The sequence below is a fragment of the Hirundo rustica genome, chromosome 1 (genome assembly GCF_015227805.2).
Source record: "Hirundo rustica isolate bHirRus1 chromosome 1, bHirRus1.pri.v3, whole genome shotgun sequence".
Taxonomy (NCBI): Eukaryota; Metazoa; Chordata; class Aves; order Passeriformes; family Hirundinidae; genus Hirundo; species Hirundo rustica.
In genome coordinates, this window is record NC_053450.1 from 54,070,735 (window position 1) to 54,092,327 (window position 21,593).

The 21,593-nt window shown below is 40.1% G+C and overlaps 1 protein-coding gene across 2 annotated transcripts in view; it reads left to right on the forward strand.

The window, feature by feature from the left end:
• Nucleotides 1-21,593, forward strand: part of LDLRAD4 (low density lipoprotein receptor class A domain containing 4) — a 241,400-nt gene that overhangs the window by 54,116 nt on the left and 165,691 nt on the right. For both annotated transcript variants that reach the window (XM_040068670.2, XM_040068680.2), the window contains exon 2: nucleotides 4,597-5,054. In XM_040068670.2, the coding sequence (XP_039924604.1) occupies nucleotides 5,015-5,054 (40 nt within the window). In that variant the 5' untranslated portion in view covers nucleotides 4,597-5,014. The remainder of the gene's footprint in view (nucleotides 1-4,596; nucleotides 5,055-21,593) is intronic.

Below are 21,593 nucleotides of genomic sequence, written 5' to 3' on the forward strand. Positions count from 1 at the left end.
AAGCAGGGGCCAGAGAAGCAGACTTTATTTAGTGAAAGGAAATGGAAAAATCCCCTCTCCAAACAACAAAAAAACCCATTTTGCAGCATTTAGATGTCAGCCAGTGCTTTTGAGGTTTTCAAGATGTTACAGAAATATCAGTCCTGGAAAAAACGATATTTCACTTCTTCTTTCAGAACAAGTTCCTCCAGTCTTGTCCTGGCTGATGGTTTCATAATACTTCATAAAATGTAGATATTAATGCAGAATTTAATTACACTCTTTGCTTACTTTTCTCCCTCAGATTCTTTTTTACCGTGACCCTTTTGCATCTTCAAATGTTTAGAAAAAATTGCAGGTTTATTAGCTAAATATACTGTGAGAATATGTAAGTCACATAAGGTGTTAAACAGTCAAAATACTTTCTGTTTGCAATTCTTGTGAGGTTCAGGTGGTGGTGTCTTTCTCAGGACCAAATCTGAGAAAAGTGGACAGGATGAAAACAAATGGATTTGATTTTTCTTATAGCACAGCCAACGGATTTATACAGCACAATGGTTTGCTCTGGTTTGCTTCTGCGACTCATATAACCCTGCAGTGGATGAATGAAAGCAGAAGTGGAAGCAGAGTTTGTGTTGCTATTGGAAAGGAGGCAACAGATGGAGCAAAGAGAAAATCTCTCGTCTTTCGAGTCTGCATTTTCTCTTGCCATCTAATCAATTCCCACTGGGGTCTCTGCAGGTTCCGAAAATTTTGCATCAAAGATCACACCTTATTATAGTTCTATCAGTATTGTTTATTCTCTCTTTTTTAGATATGTATTTTCACTTTTTGGGGCCCTTAAGCAGGTTGGTTCAGCATTTCTGCACCACGCTGGTACAAAAGATAAACACATGGCTGAGCCATGCTGAAATGTGTCAGCAGAAGTCCTGACCCTTTCCATGCATGCAAACATGCCACTGTGTTGGGAAACAAACACAAACCTCCTCCCTTTAAACATAAGCTCAACTTTAGTGGAAAATTTCTGGATAATGTGAAGTACAATAGAAAGGTTGTAGCTCTACATGCTGTTTTAAGCAGAATTTTCAGTTTTCCTTATTTGCTGTGGTATCATTTGGGCTGTTTTGTCATCTTCCCCTGGATGCATTTGTAATCTAAAACCTGAAATTGGGCAAATGTGACTGATTAAAGCCTGTCTAATGAAAAGGATCATCAAATAGCCTACGTAGCTGTAAGGGAGAAGCATTTTAGAAGTACTGAACTTGGTTTTGAATTGTGACAAGGCCCAGCAAGTGCTGAGCACTGCACAGGCTTGCCCCAACAGCCTGCTCCTGTTCCTTCCATCCTGCCAGCCACCTCTGAGTTTGTCATCTGGTGCAGGAGGAGAGCGCTTCTGCAGTGATAGGAAATGCTCACTTAGGGCAGTCAAGAGATACCAGCATCTACTTTTGCTTGAGTCCTTAAGGAAGGACTTAAACCTGATGCAGTGCACTATCCTTTATATATTAAGGTCTGAATGAACTCTCTAAATGTTTCAGTAATGTTGTTAAACATTAACATTTTTGTAATGTTGTTAAAATTACATCTTTCTATCAGAAGAAGCAGTGGTTGCTGAAAGTGCTTGTGTTGTAGTGTTTCTTCAGCACTACTGGGTTCTTAAATGGTTCAGCAGAACTGTCGAGGATGTGGAGAATAATTATTCTTTTAATAAAATATTAATTTTCAATAAAGTGAAAATACTTTATTCTTTTAAGAATTAGAAGTTTATTATATCTAATATATAGAAATAAAAATAGGAGAATTTCCCTGGATGCTAACGTATTACTGCACATCTCTTGAATATCTCTAAGATGTGAAATGAAAATGTTGAAAATAGAAGCATCAAAATTTTGGGTTTATAAACCAAAATCAAAAGTTATAAGACTGAAAATGTAAATGCAAATATGGACCTCCTCTTATAAATATAGAAGAAACTCAGGCCTCTAGAGAAAAAGCTTGGGAAATAAGTGCAGCATCCACCTATAGTCATTATAGAAAAATTAGCACAAAGTTAAGACCCAAAAGAACTATATGCTGCTGTGTATGTATATTATACTTGCTCTGTTGTATATATTTTAGAATAAAATACCCTCAAATGAAATTGTTATTAGTTGCATTGAGCACTTCAAAGGGTTGAAAAAGTATCTCCAGGACCTATATAATATTCAGGAATAATGGCTTTTTAAACACTATCCTAAAATTTTTATGCAGTGTTTTCTCATAAAAGATACTACACATAAGTTTTTTTTTTCTTTCTCCCATTTAAATTCCACTTTCTTCTCTATTAGGTTGAGATATTTGGGTAAGAAATGGGGAAAACATTTAAAATCTGTTCTGTAACCTTATTTGATCTGAATGCAAATGATTAGATTTGAATACAAGTAACTAATCAGTCATTCCTGTGCTGTGTGTTGAGACAAAAACGTGTTCTTTAGGAACAGTGGCATAATGAAATCAGGGTAAAAGAACAATACCATTAAGATTCATCTTTGCTGGCAGCTAGCTTTCATTCACTGTGTTGCCAGGAAAATGACATTCAGCAGGTGTCAGGCTCACTTGGTTTCAGTGGCCCACTTGAGCAGAGATCCGTTTTTGTCCCTCACCCAAGGTGGGTCCCTAATGGTGTCCTCAAGGCCTGGCTGACTGTACCCCAAGGAACATGAGAATGTTCTCTGCCATGTTGGACTCTGGGATATTCAGGCCTGTGTTTCGGATATAAGCTCACCTCTAGATCTTGCAGGTCAGGGTTGTAATAAATACGATAACCCAAATTCTATAAATCAAAATTTTAGAATTTTATTGAGAGACAAAATGACAGTCTCTGAAAGCCACAATTAAAAGGACAGCATGGAGCCCGGGACTGGTGCTGGGTGAACGCGGTAACACACTCAGTCAGTATGTCACCCCCCAAGTTCACATTTCTGGCTTGGAGCAGTCTCTTTTTATACACTGGATCGCTGAGAGAAACTCGGGACTCCAAGGTTCCCTCTTCCGAGGCAGCCTCATTAGATATTCATGTTCGGGTTCTGATGTTTTGAATGGATTCTCCCAGGAAGACAATGTATTTGATGGTTGTGTCCAGGTGCGGTGTAGAGATGTTAATGTCGGGAGGAGACGCATGAGATATTGATCTGATGTAATCATTTGGTTCTCCGGGTTCTCCATCTCCCTTTTCCGTTGTCTTTGTTTTCCTTTTAACGATTCCTGGCAGAGGTATCCTCGTGTCCCTTTTCATGTAATTCTTAGCATAGTTTCTTGTGTCCCTCCTGTGTAATTTCTGGCAAAAGAAATTCCTTGTACCCCTCTCCGTGCAGCTTTCGTCTCAGTTAACCCGTAGTATACTTGATTAGAAATAAAACTTATATTTATAGGGGGTGAATTACATCTTATATCTTTTAACATGAATTAACTTTAGGACATATATCACAGGGTGCAGGGTGAAGCGGGGCTGGGGAGCGAGCAGTGCGTTATTCCCACGTGCTCCCTGAGCTGGGTCCTGTGCTGTTCAGCGAAGCAGCTGCTGCTGGGACTGCCATACTCTGACATGGGTCCACCAAGCAGGTGGACCTTGGGTCCAGTCCAGTACTGCAAGCCCTGGCTAGATTCATCATCTAAAATCCATTAGTAGGTCATAAAATCATCACGGGTATATTTACAACCTGCCTGTGCTGCTGAGCTGGGAGATAGTGAGCCAAGCATCTTTGCACGAGGAGCAGGATGGCTGGGGAGTGACTTGGTTCTCCCCCAAGTCCTCTTTTCTTCCTTGTTTTCTAAAATAATCTTCTCCTTAAATATGTGCCTGTCTGTTGTTCACCTTCACCCCATTAAAGTAATTGTTTCCTAGTTTTTAAAAGCTGGAAATGGAACAACTAGTTTTCAGTGATCTGTGAGTATCCATGCTATATAGAAGGAGCAGTATCAAGAAAAATGTAGCCACCTTTCTGCTGTGTAGACTGTGGATGTTTTTAACCTCACTGAATGTCTGAAGGCGTCTGAATTGTGTCATCTGTGTTACAATGGAGATTTTAAAAGATAATCGGACATACAAAGAACATAAAAAGGACTTACAAAGTTTGGTAATTGACAGGAAGAAATGCACAGGTTTAAACCACAGAAGACTGTAAGAATCTCATATATAGTGTTGGCACACAGCTCTCTCTTTTCCTGCTCCAGAAAAGGAGGGAAGCAGCTATATGAAATGCTAATAATTTCACTATGGTTTTGAATAGACTAGACTTGAGAGCCTTGAGTATTTTTCTTTTTCTCTTTTAACTGCAATTTTGTTATTGTATTGCTGCCCCCATCTCTGCTAAATATGGCTTTTGAAATGTAAATCATATCATGTTCTCAGAGATGCATATGACACCCTCAGCACTGTTCCTCTTTGCACTTCAAAGAGCTGTGTGGTCACACTTTGCATCTCAGCAAAATCGCAAGATTTGCCTTCTGAAGATCTCTTTTAATGTGTACAATCAATCCCTGATAATGTATTTTGGGTTTTTGTTCCCTGGAGTCTGTTAATTTTAGTATTGCTACAGGTCATCAGGAAACATAATCTCTTCTTTTTTAATTTCTCAGTGAGTGTGCCTGAGGGGAGAGGAACACAAGAGAGGAGAGACAATTGAAGATCACCATTGGCCGAGACCTGAAAAAATGGTGCTGGATGAACACAGGATTAGAACTTAATTGTAAAAGGGAAGGGAAGTCTTGACCGGTGATTTGCTTCATTTTCACATTCATCATGGCACAAATCCTCTGGCTGGCTGGTTGATGGGACTGTCCAACACTTCTGCTTAGGTTCAGTGCAGATCCCTTCCGCGTACACATCGAAAGACCTGGGAACAGGTGGGAACTGGATGGTGCCAAATACAGGAATGGAGAGAGAAATGGACTCTGACGAGCTAAGATGGAAGTGACTTGACAGCAACGAGCTCAGCGGTTGTCTCCAGTAAGGACAGGTTGAGACGGGAATCTCAAGCTTCTCTGGAAGAGCAGTATGCAGGAAGCTGGTTTTCAGGCCACAAATGCTTTCACAGGTAAGTGAAAATCTGTTCTAGTTCTGCTCATATTCTTGGGACAATTTACTGGAGTTTAGAAAATTAATAGGTCCTGAGTGTCACTGGCATCTTGTAGTGCTTTCAGTTTAAATAGTATTTTAAAACAATTCACTTGAAGACCAATTCAACACTTGTATTAGCAGTGAGGAACACCGTTATCTATGTTTCAGCCTTCAGATACGGATGGCCACGAGCCTTGGGGAAGATTTATCTCAGCTTTCCTCATAAAAGTGCTCATTAACAACTTAACCATGAGTGGTCTCTTGGGTCAGTATTAAAGTGTAGTCTGTAAGTTGCTCTTGTGCTCAACACAAGAGTTTGGTGAGGCTGCAGGATGGTCATGGTTCATGTCAGGAGGCTTCTCAGCAACATGTCAGTGTTGAGCCTTATCTTGTCTGCTGGAGCATATTTCTGGGCAGCTCTCTTTGTACTCCCCCCTCTGCACCACTGTCCGGCTACAGTGCTTGAACTGGCTGAACAAGAGGGTTTAAATGCTAACTGTTTCACCTCAGGTGAATTTCTCTGTAGATGGATTGGAAGTTATGTAATGAGAAAGAGGTTGCCACGGTGGTGTGACTTTCTGAGGAAAGCTCCCTCTAGTGTAAAGTTGGAGTTCATATAGTGTTTTCCCTATATGGGATGGTTTCTGATTTGAGAGGTGGGAGGAGGAAAAGAGGGTGAGCAGATCCTGCTGCTTTGTTTCCATGTCTGCCAGCCAGCTGAGATGCAGCAAAAATGCATAGAAAATCAACTGGATATTGCTCTTGTTTTAGTAGGTCTAGATAATGGATTAGTACCACAGTGTAAACTAGTGGTGTGCAAGACATTTATTTTTCTAATATTTTCTAATATTCCTTTAGAAGGAGTTTTGGCTGCAGTGGGGTGTGATTCTGTGTCCAGCTGCACCAACACAGCGGTTTGGAGTGGTGGTGCAGCTCTGAACCATCTCTGGTGCCTTGCTTTGATTTACAGCCTGGTTACTGTGTGTGTCAGTGAGATGAGTTCTGAAGGAGAGGAAACAGGAAGCTCTCCTCCACATGTGCTCCAGTGCTGAGGGGAGGTGTGAAGTCTGGGACAGCCGCAGGGCTCTGCTTCCTCTGTCTAGCCAGCAGCACACACCTAAAGGTCCCCACTGATGTTCTTGTCCTCTTTGTCTTTGCTGCTCTCTGCCAGTGCTCAGCTCTTTCCTAGGAGTTTTTGTCTCTCTTTTGCTTTCCACCAAAATTCCCAACTGTGAGGATATCTGCTCTCTTCCTTTACATGGCTCTCTCCTTTGCTGGAAATGCTATTACTTCCAAGATTGCATTACCATATTGTTTTCTGTCCAGTTTTACACTCTTCTGCCACTGTGTCTGCTATCCCTTAGCTCCCAGAAGTTGGCACTGTGACCAAGATGCTTGGGTGGGGTGTGTTGGGAAGCTGGTAACCTCATGACTGCTGCTGGATGGAAAAGACCTGGCAAGCAGAGCTGCACAAAATTCAGAGGGATGAAACGGAGGTCCTTGGAAGCCCAGGACAGCAGTCAGACTGTGCTGGCAACCCAGAAGATTCAGACCTGTTCTGGTGGCTTAATGGCATGAAGCTTGCTTGGTCTCCTGTAAGAAAGTCTTATATTCCTTTGGAATTGCCCTTAAGTAAAGATGTTAATAAACATATTCAAATCTTGGCAGCTGTACTAAAGAATTATTAACCATTAAGGTGCACCATATGTTCAGGAGACTTGTTAAAGGAAAAGGCTGAATTATATTTTCTTTGTATGAGGGGAAAACTTCCAATTTGTATCAAATTGATATCTATATTTGCTTTTTGGAGATCTTTCTTCCTTGTTAGATTTATATGATGTACTCAGCAATAATAAACAGTGGGTAGGTACATATTTCTCAGAGAAATCCATTGGACTGTGTTATGCTAATTTAAGAGTTGCAATAAAAATGTAATGGCAGGTGCATATGGTTGCTCCTCAGATCCTTGCTGCAGTGCTCTTTTTCTTTTGTTGGAGTGCCAGTTTAGCTGTAGGAGAGAACAATATCTGCTAGCAGCAGAGGGGGCATGGCCATATGAGAAGGGAGTTAATTTGTACAAAGAAGCTTTGATATCTGAAGCCTGTGTTGTGTCAACACTGAATCTAGACATGCTAAGTGACTGCAGCTATTGCAACAACAAGAGTAATCATTTCAATTTACAGCTGACCAGAGTCCTGGCAAAAGGAGCCTGGGAGGACAGTGCCTCTGTAGTCACGGTCAGAGTATTTCCTAAACCTCCTTTCCACTCTGCTAGTTGCTGTGACCTGGAAAGGTTTACAGTCATGGCTAGGAGATATTTTGATCTTGTCTGTATGTTCATTTTACTGGCACTGATGCCAAAGATTCCCTTTTTTTGCAGATGGCTCTTGTCCCAAGAGATGGGCTCACCCAGTCATTTTATCATTTTATCACCCAGTCATGTTACCAAACAATAGCAAACATTTAGAATATTTTCACTTTACAGACTAAATACTAAATTCAGTAGATCATGTGAGTATAATAGGTTCAGGATTACAGAATGTAGAAAGAGCAGTGGAAGGGAAGTGCTCCTAGGCTTGATGAGGAAAGAGATGGATGAGTCTATGACGGTAAAATGCAATTTGAGTGGCAGCAATCAGGAAAGAGTGAGCCTGTCATTCTTCAGAAGGTGAGAAGAGAGAATTTGAGAATAAAAGCAATAGTATGCAAGAAAATAGATTGCATTGATCTCATAGAACTGATAGGTAAGGCTTCTTGGGATACAAACCTGAGAAATTCTGGTAATTTTTAAGGAAATAACTTTTTCTTTCCCAGTCATAATAAAGAGTATAAAAAGCTCAGGTGAAGGGCATTCCCTAAATGTAAAAAAGGGTAAGAAAAGACAAAATTGTATGATCTGATAATTGAGGGCTCATATAGAAGGTGGAAACTCAATATGGTATTGGAGATGAGTGTAAAAGAGGACGAGAAAAATGTGAGGGTCAGATCAGGTAGGCCAGTTCACAGAACAAGGTACAAGTAATAAAGAGCATAGTAACATACTGAAAGCATAGTGAAACATACTGCATCCTCTGTAGTAATAAGAGGAAGACTTAGTTTCTGGGCTACTGGTTGACAGAGAATTACAAAATGCCAGTTAAAAACCTCATGACCTGATGGTGCAGAGATGATTGAGTAGTTCACGTAATTTTTTTCTATCATTCTTTGCCTAAAAGTGTGATCTGTAATCAAGTGGCAGGAAAAGAAGTGCGACCTTGAGAAAGGTAAGAATTCCAACTAGAGCAGGAAAAGAACAGATTATAAACTAATGAGGGAGGATAATGGGCGTTTTGGAACAAGATGGAGTTTATTGAATAATCTTTTCAACATAGGGTGAAAGCTATCAGACATAGCTGAAGCAATCTCTGAACAATTAGTGGATACACTGGAGAACGTTTGGAGGACAGTTTAGGTTCACAAAATCTGTGAAAGCAGACACTGCACCTACATATAAACTCTTCTAGGGGCTTACCTGTCCCCTTTGGAGTAGCTAGCTTATCTTATATTCTTGGTGGAAAAAGGTTTTAATCAAATAGTCAACTGAATTTTTTTAATAATTAGCCTGTAGATAACAATATGATAAATAAATTTGCCTTCTTTTTTTTTTTTTTTTTTTTTTTTTTTTTTCCCTAGTAGGTGCCTTGTCAGTGGAGCCTAGTTTTCCTGTAAGTAGAGAGATAATATATTTTGATTTTTGGAAGTCTTTTCAGCTTCTCATAAACAAGGTGGCACAATGGGCTACAAGGTTGGTACACAGTTGGCTGGAAATCTCTTCTCAGAATAATTAGTAGTGATTCGCAGTCAAACCAGAAGGATCTGTCAAGTGGGATTCTGCCCTGGATTGCCAGAAAATATTCAATATTTTAATTAATGATTTAGACGATAGAATCTGCATGCAAAATTTCCAGATGACACCAACCAGGGGGAGGATGTAAACCCTCTGAGCACAGGATTAGAATTCAAAATTAATGTGATATATTGGAGAACTGATCTGAAATAAATGTGATGCAGTTCATCGAGGACAAGTTCTAAATTGTGGTTCGACAGGAATAATCAGCTGTGCAAATCAAAATGTAGAATGACTGGTGAGACACCAGGTCTGCAGAAAACAGATGGGCAGTTGCAAGAGTTCAGAAAATGGCTATGAATCAACAATGCTGTGCCATGAATATTATGCTAGAATATATGGACAGGAGTCTGCCTGCAAAATAATTTTTCCATTCTGCTTGGCATTTGTGTAGCTGGTGCAGCTCAGAGCCATTTCTGCTCTGAGCAGCGCTCTGTAGGCCTGTTGGAAGCATCCAGGAAAGAGCAGAATGGATGGCCAGAGGTCTAGACAACATGACTCTTGGGAACTGAAAAAAAGGTCTTTTTTCAGACTAGAGCAGTGACTCAAATTTTCTGAATACCTTTTTACTAGGTTCCCATAAGCAGTGCAGATTCGTGTCAGGGCATGTCTGATGCACTGAGCTGCAAGACAAGATGTGTCCGTGACACAGCAGTGCTTGGTGTGATGGTCAGAAGGACCTTCTCGCCTGGACACAAAGTTTTGCACCTTCTGCATTGGCCATTCTCAGTGCCATGCCACTGCTGGGAAAACAGTGGTGGGGATTCTGGACAGCCAAGGTCGGTTTTTAAAATCAGCCACTTTCTTCACTAGTGTGTGTTTTGAGTGCTCGTTTAGGAGAACAGTGTGATTCTGAAGTCTGCTCTCCATCGCTGGGGAGTGGGTGGCACAGGGACATCCAGGATGATGAAAGGATAATGGGAACATTGTGGGATGGATTGGGAATCAGTATATGAAGCCTCCTGACCTTGCAAAGTCAGCTTAGGTTCGTCAGGATTTTATTAACTCCATCTCAGCACAAGCTCTGTCAGACCTGGGCTGACTCAGAGGCGTTCCTGCCCTGTGACCCTTAGCACTGCTGGAGGGATTATTAGTTCTGGCACTATGGAAACCAGAATAAATAGTAAGAGAATGCTCTGTGCAGTGGGCCCCTGCCCTTCAGTCTAGCTCTGACTTTTCCTGTCATCTCCTGATCCCATTCTGTCATAGCTGCATATCTTCTCCCTCACACCTTTCCCTGTGAAAGTGATGGCACCCTCAAATCTTTCCATAATCCCTCGCAGCCTTATGTCTGAAACTCACTTTCATGGAAGCTTGACCTTGGGCCATATCCAGAGAGTCCAGGTTACTCCCAAGAAGCAACTTCTCATCTTGGCTGGTACTCCCACAGGCCCTGCTTCAGCAGAGAAACAGAATTTGTCTGTTAGAAGATCCTCATGCTTATAGAAACACAACTTGGTGGAGCTTCTCCAATGTCCCCACCTCTGTACCGTATTTCCTGGCATGCAGGACTTCTGCTGCACTTCTTATTCTGTGTTTCATGCTGTCCCAACCTCTCTGTGCCTCTTCTCCCATCAGTGCCCACATCTACTCTCTCTGTATTGAGGCTCCTCTGTCCCTCCCCATTTGTACATTGGGTTTCACTTCCCTTCAGAATTCCCTACCCTTCTGGTAATCTTCCTGCTTTTCACTGCTTTCCTTCACCTTTGTTTCCAAACCTTTCCCACTTCCAGACAACTAACTGCAACCTAATTCCCAGTTGTGTAAGAGCCTCTTTCCCTCTTTTCTAGACTTGACCCTTCCTCTCTTCATCTGCCCTTCCCTGGGGTGAGTACCTTTCCCCACTTCGCATCTCTTCCACAGTGGCTTCTGCTGGTTTGTGTGGGACCTTTCTTTTCAGGAAGGCAATCTGAGAGGCTGCCATCTAGTTTGGCTTTTCTCCCTGCATCTTGTTTTGCTTAACTGCCTGCATTTTGGGTGGAGATGTCTCTGGTACAGGGGTGGCAGTGCCAGAACAGGGAGCCTTCTTGAGGGGACGATACAGGAGACCAGATAAATTGCTCCAGAAGGTTGCATATGACCTAGTTGGCCATTATGCATTTAGGGACAGGGAGTGTGAGGGAAGATGTGATAACCATTTAAAAATATATGGAAATTTCATGTAAAGAGTAAAGTAATAGCAACTGTTTTCCAGTTCTGCTGGGGATAGAGCACAAAGTAACAGTCAAACTTACTGTAGTGGAGAGATTGAGGTTAGACATTAGGAAAATCTTTCTAATGGTAAGGATAGTTAAGGACTTCAGCTGATTGCCTAGGGAGGTTGCAAAGTCTCTGTCACTGGAGGTTTTTAAGAACAAGTTAGACAAATATCTGTCAGGAATGGTTTATGTATAGTTGATTTTGCCCTGGGGCAGGGGAACGGACATCATGAGAGCACTTCCAGCCTTACTTTTCTGTAAAAATGATGCTCTTATTGCTGGTTGCCTGGATAATAAATGTACATTTTTCAAGTTAGTAACCCACCTGTACTGCTCTGTCATCTCAGTGTTTGAGTAGATTCTGTTGAGCTCTTGGAATAATTGATGAAAAATAGATTAGGAGTTGTGGGTGTTTAAAGTATTAACTCTCCTTTTGCTGGAGTGTTACTCCATTGCTTTCCTTATAGCTTGGCCTTGTTTAGACATCTTATTTTTGGGGGTGTGACATGTTTCTATGTCTGTGCAACTTCTATAGAAATATTTTAATGTTACAGAAATGCTGCATCCATTCTTCCATTTCACAGTATGCAAGTATTTTAAGAAACACTTTTGCCACTCTAAGATAGTAAGCATATTTAAAAGGTAATTTTAAAGATTAACCAAAAATAGGGCAAAGCCAAGTCAACAATCCAGTGAGGTTGTTTTCTTTATTTTGAGCAACACTGATATGTAACTTGTATATCTGCTGCTGAAGGTAGCCTTATTCCTCAGAATTATAATTGAGGCTCGATGTAAAATAGAAAAACAGGTTTGAAATGTCTTCTATTAAGTACACAGTGTAATTAATATTGAAAACAGTTGAAAATTCATTTATACATTAATACAGATCTCCCACATTGCTGCTGTCATTATTTGCATGATTTTCAAGTACAGATAAACATTTCATTTAAAAATTCAGCTTGAATATGTAGCAGAGAATTCTCACCCCACTCTGTTCCAGTTTTGGTTTCCTCTGCTTCATGAAACTGGTCTTGGCTTTAATAAAATGTGTGTAACTTTCTTAACAATTGCATTCTTATTTTATGAATTTTCAAGGTTACTGTGTCACTCAAAGACAACCCTGACTGTGTCTTAATTCTTGGGAGAAGCAGATTGCTTTTTTGCAATGTCCCTTACTCAGCACACACATAGTAACAGATCACATTCCATTGTATTCCTTAGATGTTTTATTTTGGGTAAGCAATTTTTGGAGTACATATAGTATTCTCAGCAAAAGTACATGAAAGAAAATATAACCATAGTCTCTAAGAGTTTGCCATCTAAATATGTTACATTCAGTAGCATTAAGCAGTACTGTTTGAAATACAGTGCTGCATTGTTTGGAAGTCTCCTCTTCAGGGTTAAAACCTTTAATAGAATTACAGAAGAGTGTGAAACTGTGAAAATGAATTTGAGAGCACTGTTGCCACCTGAGAGTGATGGCTTTTGGTCACAACTTAGTTCTTCCTTATCCTCTTGGTCAATGATTAGAACAAGAATGCTTTCTTCTTTAGGTTTGTTCAGGCTTAGAAGGCTGGCTTTTAAGTTTTGATCCCAAACTTTATGTGGGGTGAAATACTGTGTTTTCTTCTTTGTTTCCTTTCACCTCAAGAAAATGGGTAGTTCTCCTCAAAATGTCTGGTTGGAGAATTATTTAATCTCCAGCTGGCCAGGTGCTGCCTTTGCTTCTTGAACTGTGGCAGTCCTTATGGAAACAGAGGGGCATGTCACACAGACCAAGGACTGAAAATTTTAAATACTTCTGCTTTCAAATTTATATTTAGCTGGGGTACAAGACCTCCTTCCCTGTTTGCTTGTTTCAGTGAAGTACTACATCCTTTTTCACTTGCTAAAGGGGACAGTTTGGGTGGCAGTCACTCCCAGAAGGCGTCATTGCCATGTGAACCCACCTGGAGCTTGATGAATGGCGCTCAGAAAAGGCAGAAAAGAAGCAGTGAGACTTCAGAGGAAGTGCAGTGGTGTGGTGCCCTGTGAAGCAACTTGAGGGTCATTGGACTTGGAAAAGGATTCTCCACAGACCTGGAATCGCAGACTACTGCATCATATAACACCATTCATATCAAACAGCATTGTACTTACTCTGATATGGGAATATTTTAAAAAAATACTTTAAATTAAATTTTCATTCATATTTGATTAAATTTAAATTCCATTTAGACATCCTTTCATTTTCAGTCTAGGTGTGTTTTGGGTACATGTGTGTGGGCCGCTTGTTCTGACAATTCAGAGCCAAATGAAAAGCAGTGGTTTGGGCACACCAGGGAAAAAGAAGGTTCAATTTGAGAGAGAAATATCTCGGCCAATGCTATTATTAAAATTATTTTACGAAGTAGTCTATTTCTGGAAATGTCAAACTTCTTCCCAAAGTGGGAGGAAATGCTCCAGCATGTTCAGGGAGGTTGTTAAGCCTGCATCCGCACCTTTGATAAGCATTTTTAGCAGATGATATTCAGCTGTAGCATTGCCATTTGCAAAGCTGATGGTTCTTTGGAAATGCCCATCTGCCATTTCTCATTTCTTAATAGTACATGTCATGGTGCCTTCATGTGGTACAACTTAGTCAGCCAAATGGCCAATTCCAGACTGAATGTGACAATAAATTTAGCTGTAAATATGCTCTGTTTCAGTGTTTAATCATAATAAAAAGGCAGGCTTTTTGAAAGGACAAAATGCATGCATCATCCCTCATGTAAAACTCAGAAAATAAAAAGTGAAATAAAAAGTGGTGAAAATCGATTGTTAAATTGGCAGTGTATGCTTTCTGGTAATTCATTCTAATTAATAAAGTAGGTGTGGGTTTTTTTGTGTGGGTTTTTTTTTTTTTTTTTTAAAGGGGAAAAGAGGCAGTCTGGCTGTGCCCATGGCTGGCTGAGTGTATTTCTACTGCTGAAAAGGCCTTTTACCTTTTGCTGTTGGTGGTCTCCAGCAGTGGGAGCAGGGCTGCCTCCTTGTCTTGGAGCACCAGTGGGAGGCAGACTAGAAATGCATTTTATTACAGACTTAAAAGTGGTAAAAGAGGAAGCCTAAAGCCCAAATCAGTGCAAAGCTACTGTAACACTTCACTGTGCCCTGTTGGAAGTTGAATACGGTGGCTAATTGGCAAACGTAAATGTTGTTAGAAAAAAACTAATTTTATTCATGTAAAAATGATGTGGGATATTCCCATGCACTCGTCTTGAGATGAGGTGAAGTTCTGGTCTAATGTTTTGCTGTTTGGTTTTTCTGTAATGTCAAGCAGGCCCATTTGACTTGATAGTCTCTCAGTTTTCTTTTACCACAAAATAAATAGTATGGAGTAGTGTTATGTTTCTTTGCTTTATGCTGTAGTAATGCCTTTACAAATCAGAGACTGCAGTCTGGATAAACAGAGAAGTGAAAGTATTTGACATTACAGAATAAATGTGGTGGAAAGGCCTAAAAGTTACTGAGGAAATTGTAATACCCTGTATACAGATTAAATGGTACATTCACTTCTCTGATATTTACAACCTTCTGCTTTTTAGCAAAAGAGGCCGGGAGGCACAGATATTAACTTCCTTGCTGGGCCTTTTTTCGTTGCTGTTTGGTTTGGGTTTTATGGGTGGGCACAGTCCTTCCTCTGAGCCTTTCTATGAACGCCTGTGTTCCGGTGCCTGTATCGGCTGCATCTCTCATCCTGGGGCTTGGCTTTCTTAACAGAGGCACTTCATTAGGGAGCCACACGGATCCACCCAGACGTGCACCCCACGCTGGGCCTCTCCCAGGTTTTCTCCCCGCGGGCTGCCCAACCTCTGCTCCAAAACCTTTCTAGAGGGATACTCACACCCTTTTTAATTTCTACTCAGCCTTCGGCAACAGGGAATAACCAAAATGTTCAGTTTCTAGTAAGATCATTACTTGCTAATATGGTGTAGCCTTCAAGCCCTTCCAGCCTCTTACAAACACCCAGAGACACTGCTCTCTGTGAGAATGTCACAACGCCATGATATAGCTATAATAACACTGCTGCTTTCCGAGACCCATCTTTTCCAAGGCTGAGATTGTGCTGCTTTGTCAACCAAGGCTTTGACAGTATCTGGAGCCAAGAGACTTGGAGTTTGATAGCAAACGAAAATTCCTCTGTATCCTTTCATTTATATTCAATTATTGTTGAATTCTTTCCGCTATAATTTATTACGATCACCCCACTATCATTTGCCTATGAAACTTACCCAGTAGTTTGGCCCGCTGAATCCTTAAACTTTCTTTGAAAGCCATGAAGATGAGTGTCCCAGTGGTTTAAGCAGATGTATCGGTATGTATCAGAAGTTGGGACATCTCTCCCTGTTCTTCACAGCCACCAGTCTGTCTCCACGCTCTCTCATGCCAGGATTAACAATCTGTTGGCAATGGAGAACAGACTGAACAGTATATCTTTCATATATTTTGATGGGGTTTGATTTTATTGTTCTAAATTTCTATCTTGTTGTGTTTTTAGCTTTCTCACTTTCTCAAGAAAGTCACTCCCTTGTGATTTAAGGACAAGAGTAGAGGAAGCTTTGTTTGAGTTGTGAGGAGTTAACAATGAAGAGTTTTCATGATGAAAATGCTCAAGACGAATCCTACTCTACAGCCAGCGTCTAAGCAGCACCTTCAATCCATGCCTGAGGATAAATTTGTCTCTGTTGTTAGTGGGTAAAATAACTTTGTTCAATGCCATTTGATGGCTGACAGTGCTGGATACCTGTGTTGTAGGTGTACATATGCTTGAGGTGGTGGTAGGTAGACTCAGGACAAGGTAATAACTTCAGCAAAGCCTGGAAGACTGGCTTGCTTATGAATTCTTTAAGAATTGTCTGTTTATCCTGGAGGCTCAGACTATACAAACCAGTAATTTATACTGGCTGAAGATGGATTCACAGCCTGGCTGTGCACTCAGTTAGTTCTTGATTTAAACGAAAAAATTGGAATTTGGGCGTGGGTCTCCATTTTTCCTATTTCTGATCTTTATTATTCTTGATTTGTTTATCTCAAAAGAAATACTTTCAGGATAATATCTGCTCCCAGTTGCTCAGAACGAGAATTTGAAGAGACACATGACCTGCCACAACAATGCAAGAGTAAGTTCAGAAGAGCCTCACTCTTCTTAACTCAGGAAGTAGGTGACATCTGTAAACTGAAGATACTTCTTTTTTTTTTTCTGTAGCAATCAATCTTTGTGCCCAAACCACTGCTGTTTATATAAATTGTTGGACAGTTTCTGCATAATAAAAGAAATAGGGATAAGCCCAAACAGGAAAGGCAACAAGAATGGTTCTTGAAGATGTTTTTATTCAGTGGCTTCTCTACTCTATGCATGGAGAAAGTGCCATAGCATTGACTTAGTGGCTTTTGTACAGTCTTGCAAGTATGTCACTGCTTTTAAACCATGTTTTTCTACTTTTTGAGATAAAAAAGATAATGTTCTCTCAGGCATGACTCCTGCTTGTAGTGATCAGTGTTGCACCGAAGAACCTTCAGCTGAGATGAGGACCCTGCTTTAGCAAAGCAGTGAAGGACAGCTCCTTTTAAAACAGCATCTAAAAAAGACAAGATAGAAACAGAAAGAAAAAGTATTGCTGTCCAGTGGTTACAGAAAGGCAGCTGAGACACAGTTGCATTATTGAGGTGAGTCAGGATCTCAGCAGAACTGAGGACTAAAGCTACAGCCTCTGAATTTAAACCCAGTGTGCAGGGTGAGGTTATAACCAAAAGTACTAGTGTATAACCAAATATACCTAGTGCACTATTTTCTCATATTTTCTCTGTTGTATCTTTGTACTTTTTACCTGCTGCCATGAGGACAAGAATGTAAGCTGGTAAGATTTCTTGTGGAAGCTGCAGGCTTGCTTTATGCCTGCAGTGCTGGAAAGAATTTCTCTGAAGAATTACAGCTGCCCATAAAATATGTGACACAAACAACCCTTCTCATCTGCAAGTATTAATTGTACATTGGGAAGAAAGGGGTGCTGGGATACCAGACTGCTCAAAGTATATGGGATATTACTTAAAGGCTTAAAAAAATCTGTCACTGAATTGCCAGCTACAGAGTAGGATTATTGAAATTTATGAGAACAAAATTTAGTAAGATGAATACAAATAAAGCTGTCCATATTAGTGTCACCTATTTTTCAAAGGTCTTTAAATGCAAAATATAATTTCATTAATGTAATACAGGCGGCATCTTTGGTCTGTTGCTTTATACACTTACGGATCAGACTTGATGTGGTATCTTAAGATATAATTTGAAGAGCCTCAGAAAGTCCTAGTGGTCTGTTTGAAAGGCAAACAAACAAGATGCTAAACCCCGCAAATATTCAGACACATAAGCTCTTCACCTCCAGGAAATCTCTAAGCATTTAAGATTCTTCAGTTTGCTAAGGGACATCTTCTGCTGCATAAACAAAAGAGCATTAAAGGCAGAAATGGACAACCAACAAGAGAAAATTTTCATGCAAGTAAAATTGGCTGTTGCCATATTAGCATTTTGTTTCAATTAGTATTGTAATTGTGAACGAAATCCCCCAGTTGTCCCCATTCATAGCACTGTGGTTCAGCTCACAAGACAGCTTTGTTGTTACCTGAGTAGATGGTAGCCTCCTGTTAACAGGAGGTTAGAAAAAGTGAAATTGCTTTTTTTCCAGCTGTTCAGTACCTGTGACCTTATGAAGAGGCAGAGGGATGCTGGATATGTTAATGTGAGAGAGAAGGAAAGAGAAGTGAGACCTAGGGACAATATCTAAAACTGAACTGGACTTGTGGAATTCCATCCTGAAAGAAACGTGTGCTTGAGCCTGCCACGTGGATAGAATGTTCTTGGAGAGACAGAAGAACATCAAAGCCTGACTTTGATGGTTGAGAAGGTAAAGCTGAAGATAAAATTAGATGTGTATTCAGTGGTTAAGATAATTCCTTTAATAGTGATTGCTGTCAATTCAACCACACTGAAGTTCTGCCAACACTGGATTAGAAAAATACTTGTACAGGGAACAAACTTAAATACTTCGATACTTGTACAGCAAACAAACTCTGGAAATCTTATTCCTGTAGTGACAGTTTTGAAACAGATTCAACTGGGAAAGAGCTACATTCATTTTTGGGAAGAGTGTCAGAAGTCTAGTGTGCTCATTCTTAGTTTTTATGTTCTTAAATATAGAGCCACAGTCTAAAAGTTAGATCAATGTGAGACTGTGTAGACATTACACGATGCCAAGCAATGAGTTCCCAGATATTTATAAATAAACACTTGGTGCGCTCCCATTTTCCTTTCTCTCGTCTTTGCTATTATCCCACACACTTGCCCCAGGCTTTCTGTACTATTTATAGAGATGGTAGTAGTAATTCCCTTTTCCTGAATATTCTTCTTGAAGAAAGTAGATCAATTATGCAGTATAATGCTGGTTAGGCTGCAGCTAATAGCTATAGCTGTTAACCTCACATGTTCATTTTACTTTCGTGGTAGTAATGAATCGTTAAATTGAGTGCAGCAGTAATCCTTGAGATATAAAAATAGAAATAATTTTACAAAGGCATTCCAAAGTGAATTCTTTTATTGATAAGTATTATGTAATATTGTCAATATCTTATGACTGTTAAGAGGTTCCAAAAGTACAACTCAAACCGTGAGGGTGATGTATAGAATATCTGTGGATCCTCATGCCTTTATTGTACTTGAATCTTTCAAGACTGTTCTTCAGAAACTAGAAATGAAATAAAGAACAATGTAGTCTTTGTGTAAATGGTACAAGAGATCCCATTTTAATAAAATTTGAGCAGTTGTTAAGAACACCTAGTTTTGCTACATGCATCTACCAGAAGAGACAAAATTGAATAATATGTCCACTTAGAAAAGAGTATTTCAAGTTTCATAGTGTTGTAAAGATTCAGATATATAGGGAAAGATACATTACTGCTCTGGTCCACAGTGGAAATGCATTCTGTCACCACTGTGCAGATGTTCTAACATTGTGGGAATAGTCTTACCTGCCACTGATATCGTTGTCGGTTAAGAATGGCTAAATAGTTTAGTGTGAAGTGAGACAATAACACTTCCCTCCCTACTTTCTGTTTGTTCTGCAGCTTGGTTGAAAGTAATACTGTGAGGTTTTTTTCCTTTCTTTTATTGAGTTTTACAGCAGGAGCAGACTCCACAAGATGTTATTTGGGTTATAATATCTCTTAATAGATTTCTATACTCTGAACAAGTAATAATCAGTTGAGTTTAGCTGTCTGAGTTTGTATGTTAGAAAGAATTACAGAGAATTCAAACTTCATGTTAAAATAACAAATAGTTTTATATTAAAACAAGAAATTAAAAGAATAAAAATTGAAGTAACAAAGGCTAAAATAAAGGTGATTGGAGAAGCTGTGACAATTGTCATGCTGGAGATTGGCCATAAACTTCGGTTTCTGGTTTTCAATAGTAATAACAATTGGCTTTGTTTCAGTGAGATTTTTCTGGGAAAAAAAAGGTGACTCTGTTATTTTTAATTTTTTTTATGAAAAAAGGTGACTTTTTAAAAATTTTATATGATAGTGTAATTGAAATTTGCAATGGTTGCCTTCTTAATAGCCCTGTGTCTTCTCCTGACTGACTGTTGTAGGTGTTAGGAAGAGTAAATTGCATATGATTTAGAGTTTAGATATTTATATTAGCAGGTGTGTGGCTGCACAGTGTGTCAAATGAAATGTTCATCCTTAGATTTATTCTGCTGGACTTTGTTAGATATCTGGAGATTCAGTTTCCCCATAATGACTTAGGCTGACTTTGGAAGACATTACAAGTCTGATGATCTCATTGGTATTCTTGTTACTGAGAAGAGCTGTTCCATTTGCTGTGAAATATATCATGTGGAGCTATACATCCCTATATCAGTACTTTCTACAAGGCATAAATTATAGGAGGTGGTAGTTTCTTTTATTAGACCATCTGATATCGTTGGAGAAAATAGACCATCTGAGTGCATTGCAACTCCTTCTTCAGGTCTCTGAGAAAGATCCTGAATGACAGGTCTGCAAGCTCCAAACATTGCCTGGTTTTTTCCACTTGTATCTGTTGATCAATTAAAAGATAACCTGTCTCTTTATAAAGCTTACCTTGATTAAATTGCCATGTCTACAAGAAACCACAGCTTAGTAATTTCAGCCTTTGCCATTCAGGACACATATCCTTATTTTCTTTGAAGTGCCTGTATTTAAGTTACTTTCAGCCATTTTGCTTTGTTCTCCCTTCACATTTTCTCACTCTGGGTATAGCCAGAAGGGCTGACTCTTTTACCTAAGCTCAAATCAAGTTGCTAAAAACCCGATGAAGCAGTTGAGCCTGTGATTTGCTTTTCGGTTTTTTATGTTGTTCCCATCCCTCAGACTTCACTACAGACCTTATTGGTAGCCAATTTATTTTGTGGCCTGTCATATGTGATGCAAGCAATCTATTTAAAACTTGGTTTCATGCTCCTAAGTCAAATCACCTTGGCTTCAGGGACACATCATACAGCTTTTCATCCTTGTGAGGGGAATTTTCCTGGAGCAGGTTAGTCACTTTCTTCTTTGTAGCATTTGCAGTTTTCTGTCAGTTTGAATGTTCCTCCTACTTTCTGATCCCTGGCTCCTCTCAGAGCTCTGCCTGCATTCCACTTGTAACCTTGCCACAGGAAGCTTTTTTTGGGACCAGTGCAAGGGCACACGAGGGATTCAATACATGGACCAGAAGTTCTCTGGTAGCTGCCTTCTGCTTGTGCCTCATTTCTCACCTCTTTGTGGTCATTGTTCCAAGAGAGAGGAGCCTTTGGATAAGGCTCACCACGTCCTCTCAGGCGTTGTGGTCCAGCTAGTGGCTTGGGACTGTGACTGTGTGTGTTTTTCCCTCTTCCCCATGGGGAGGGAGCAGCAGTCAAACAGGAGGCTCTACTGGAAGCCATCACATTCCTCTTGTTCCAGCTTACAACTGGAGAGACTGGCTTCTTCTGGCTTCAGTGGTCCTGCCAAGACCTGGCCAAGCTGTCTGTGGTGGTTTTTGTGGATGAGTTATGCTGAGGAGTAAGTGACTGAAAGATCCCTTCTAGCAGTGCATGGACTGGGGTGGGGGTGTGTGTTGGGTTACAACACATTTTGAAGAAGAGCACAATTTTTATCTTTTTTTAAAGACCACTGTTTCTCTTCCTCTAGGCGAGATGATCATGTGTAAGGAGCCTTCTTACAAAATCAGGATTTGTAAGCTTTAATTAGAAACTTTCTGCCATCAGACTGTCTAAAGGGGCTCTACTTATGCCATCTAACACTTTCCCTTTTGCAGCAGCAAGGTATGCAAGTATTTGTGATTCAAATGTGTGTAAAGTGATGAAAACTTAGCACCAGTAGGAGCAGAAATGGGTTG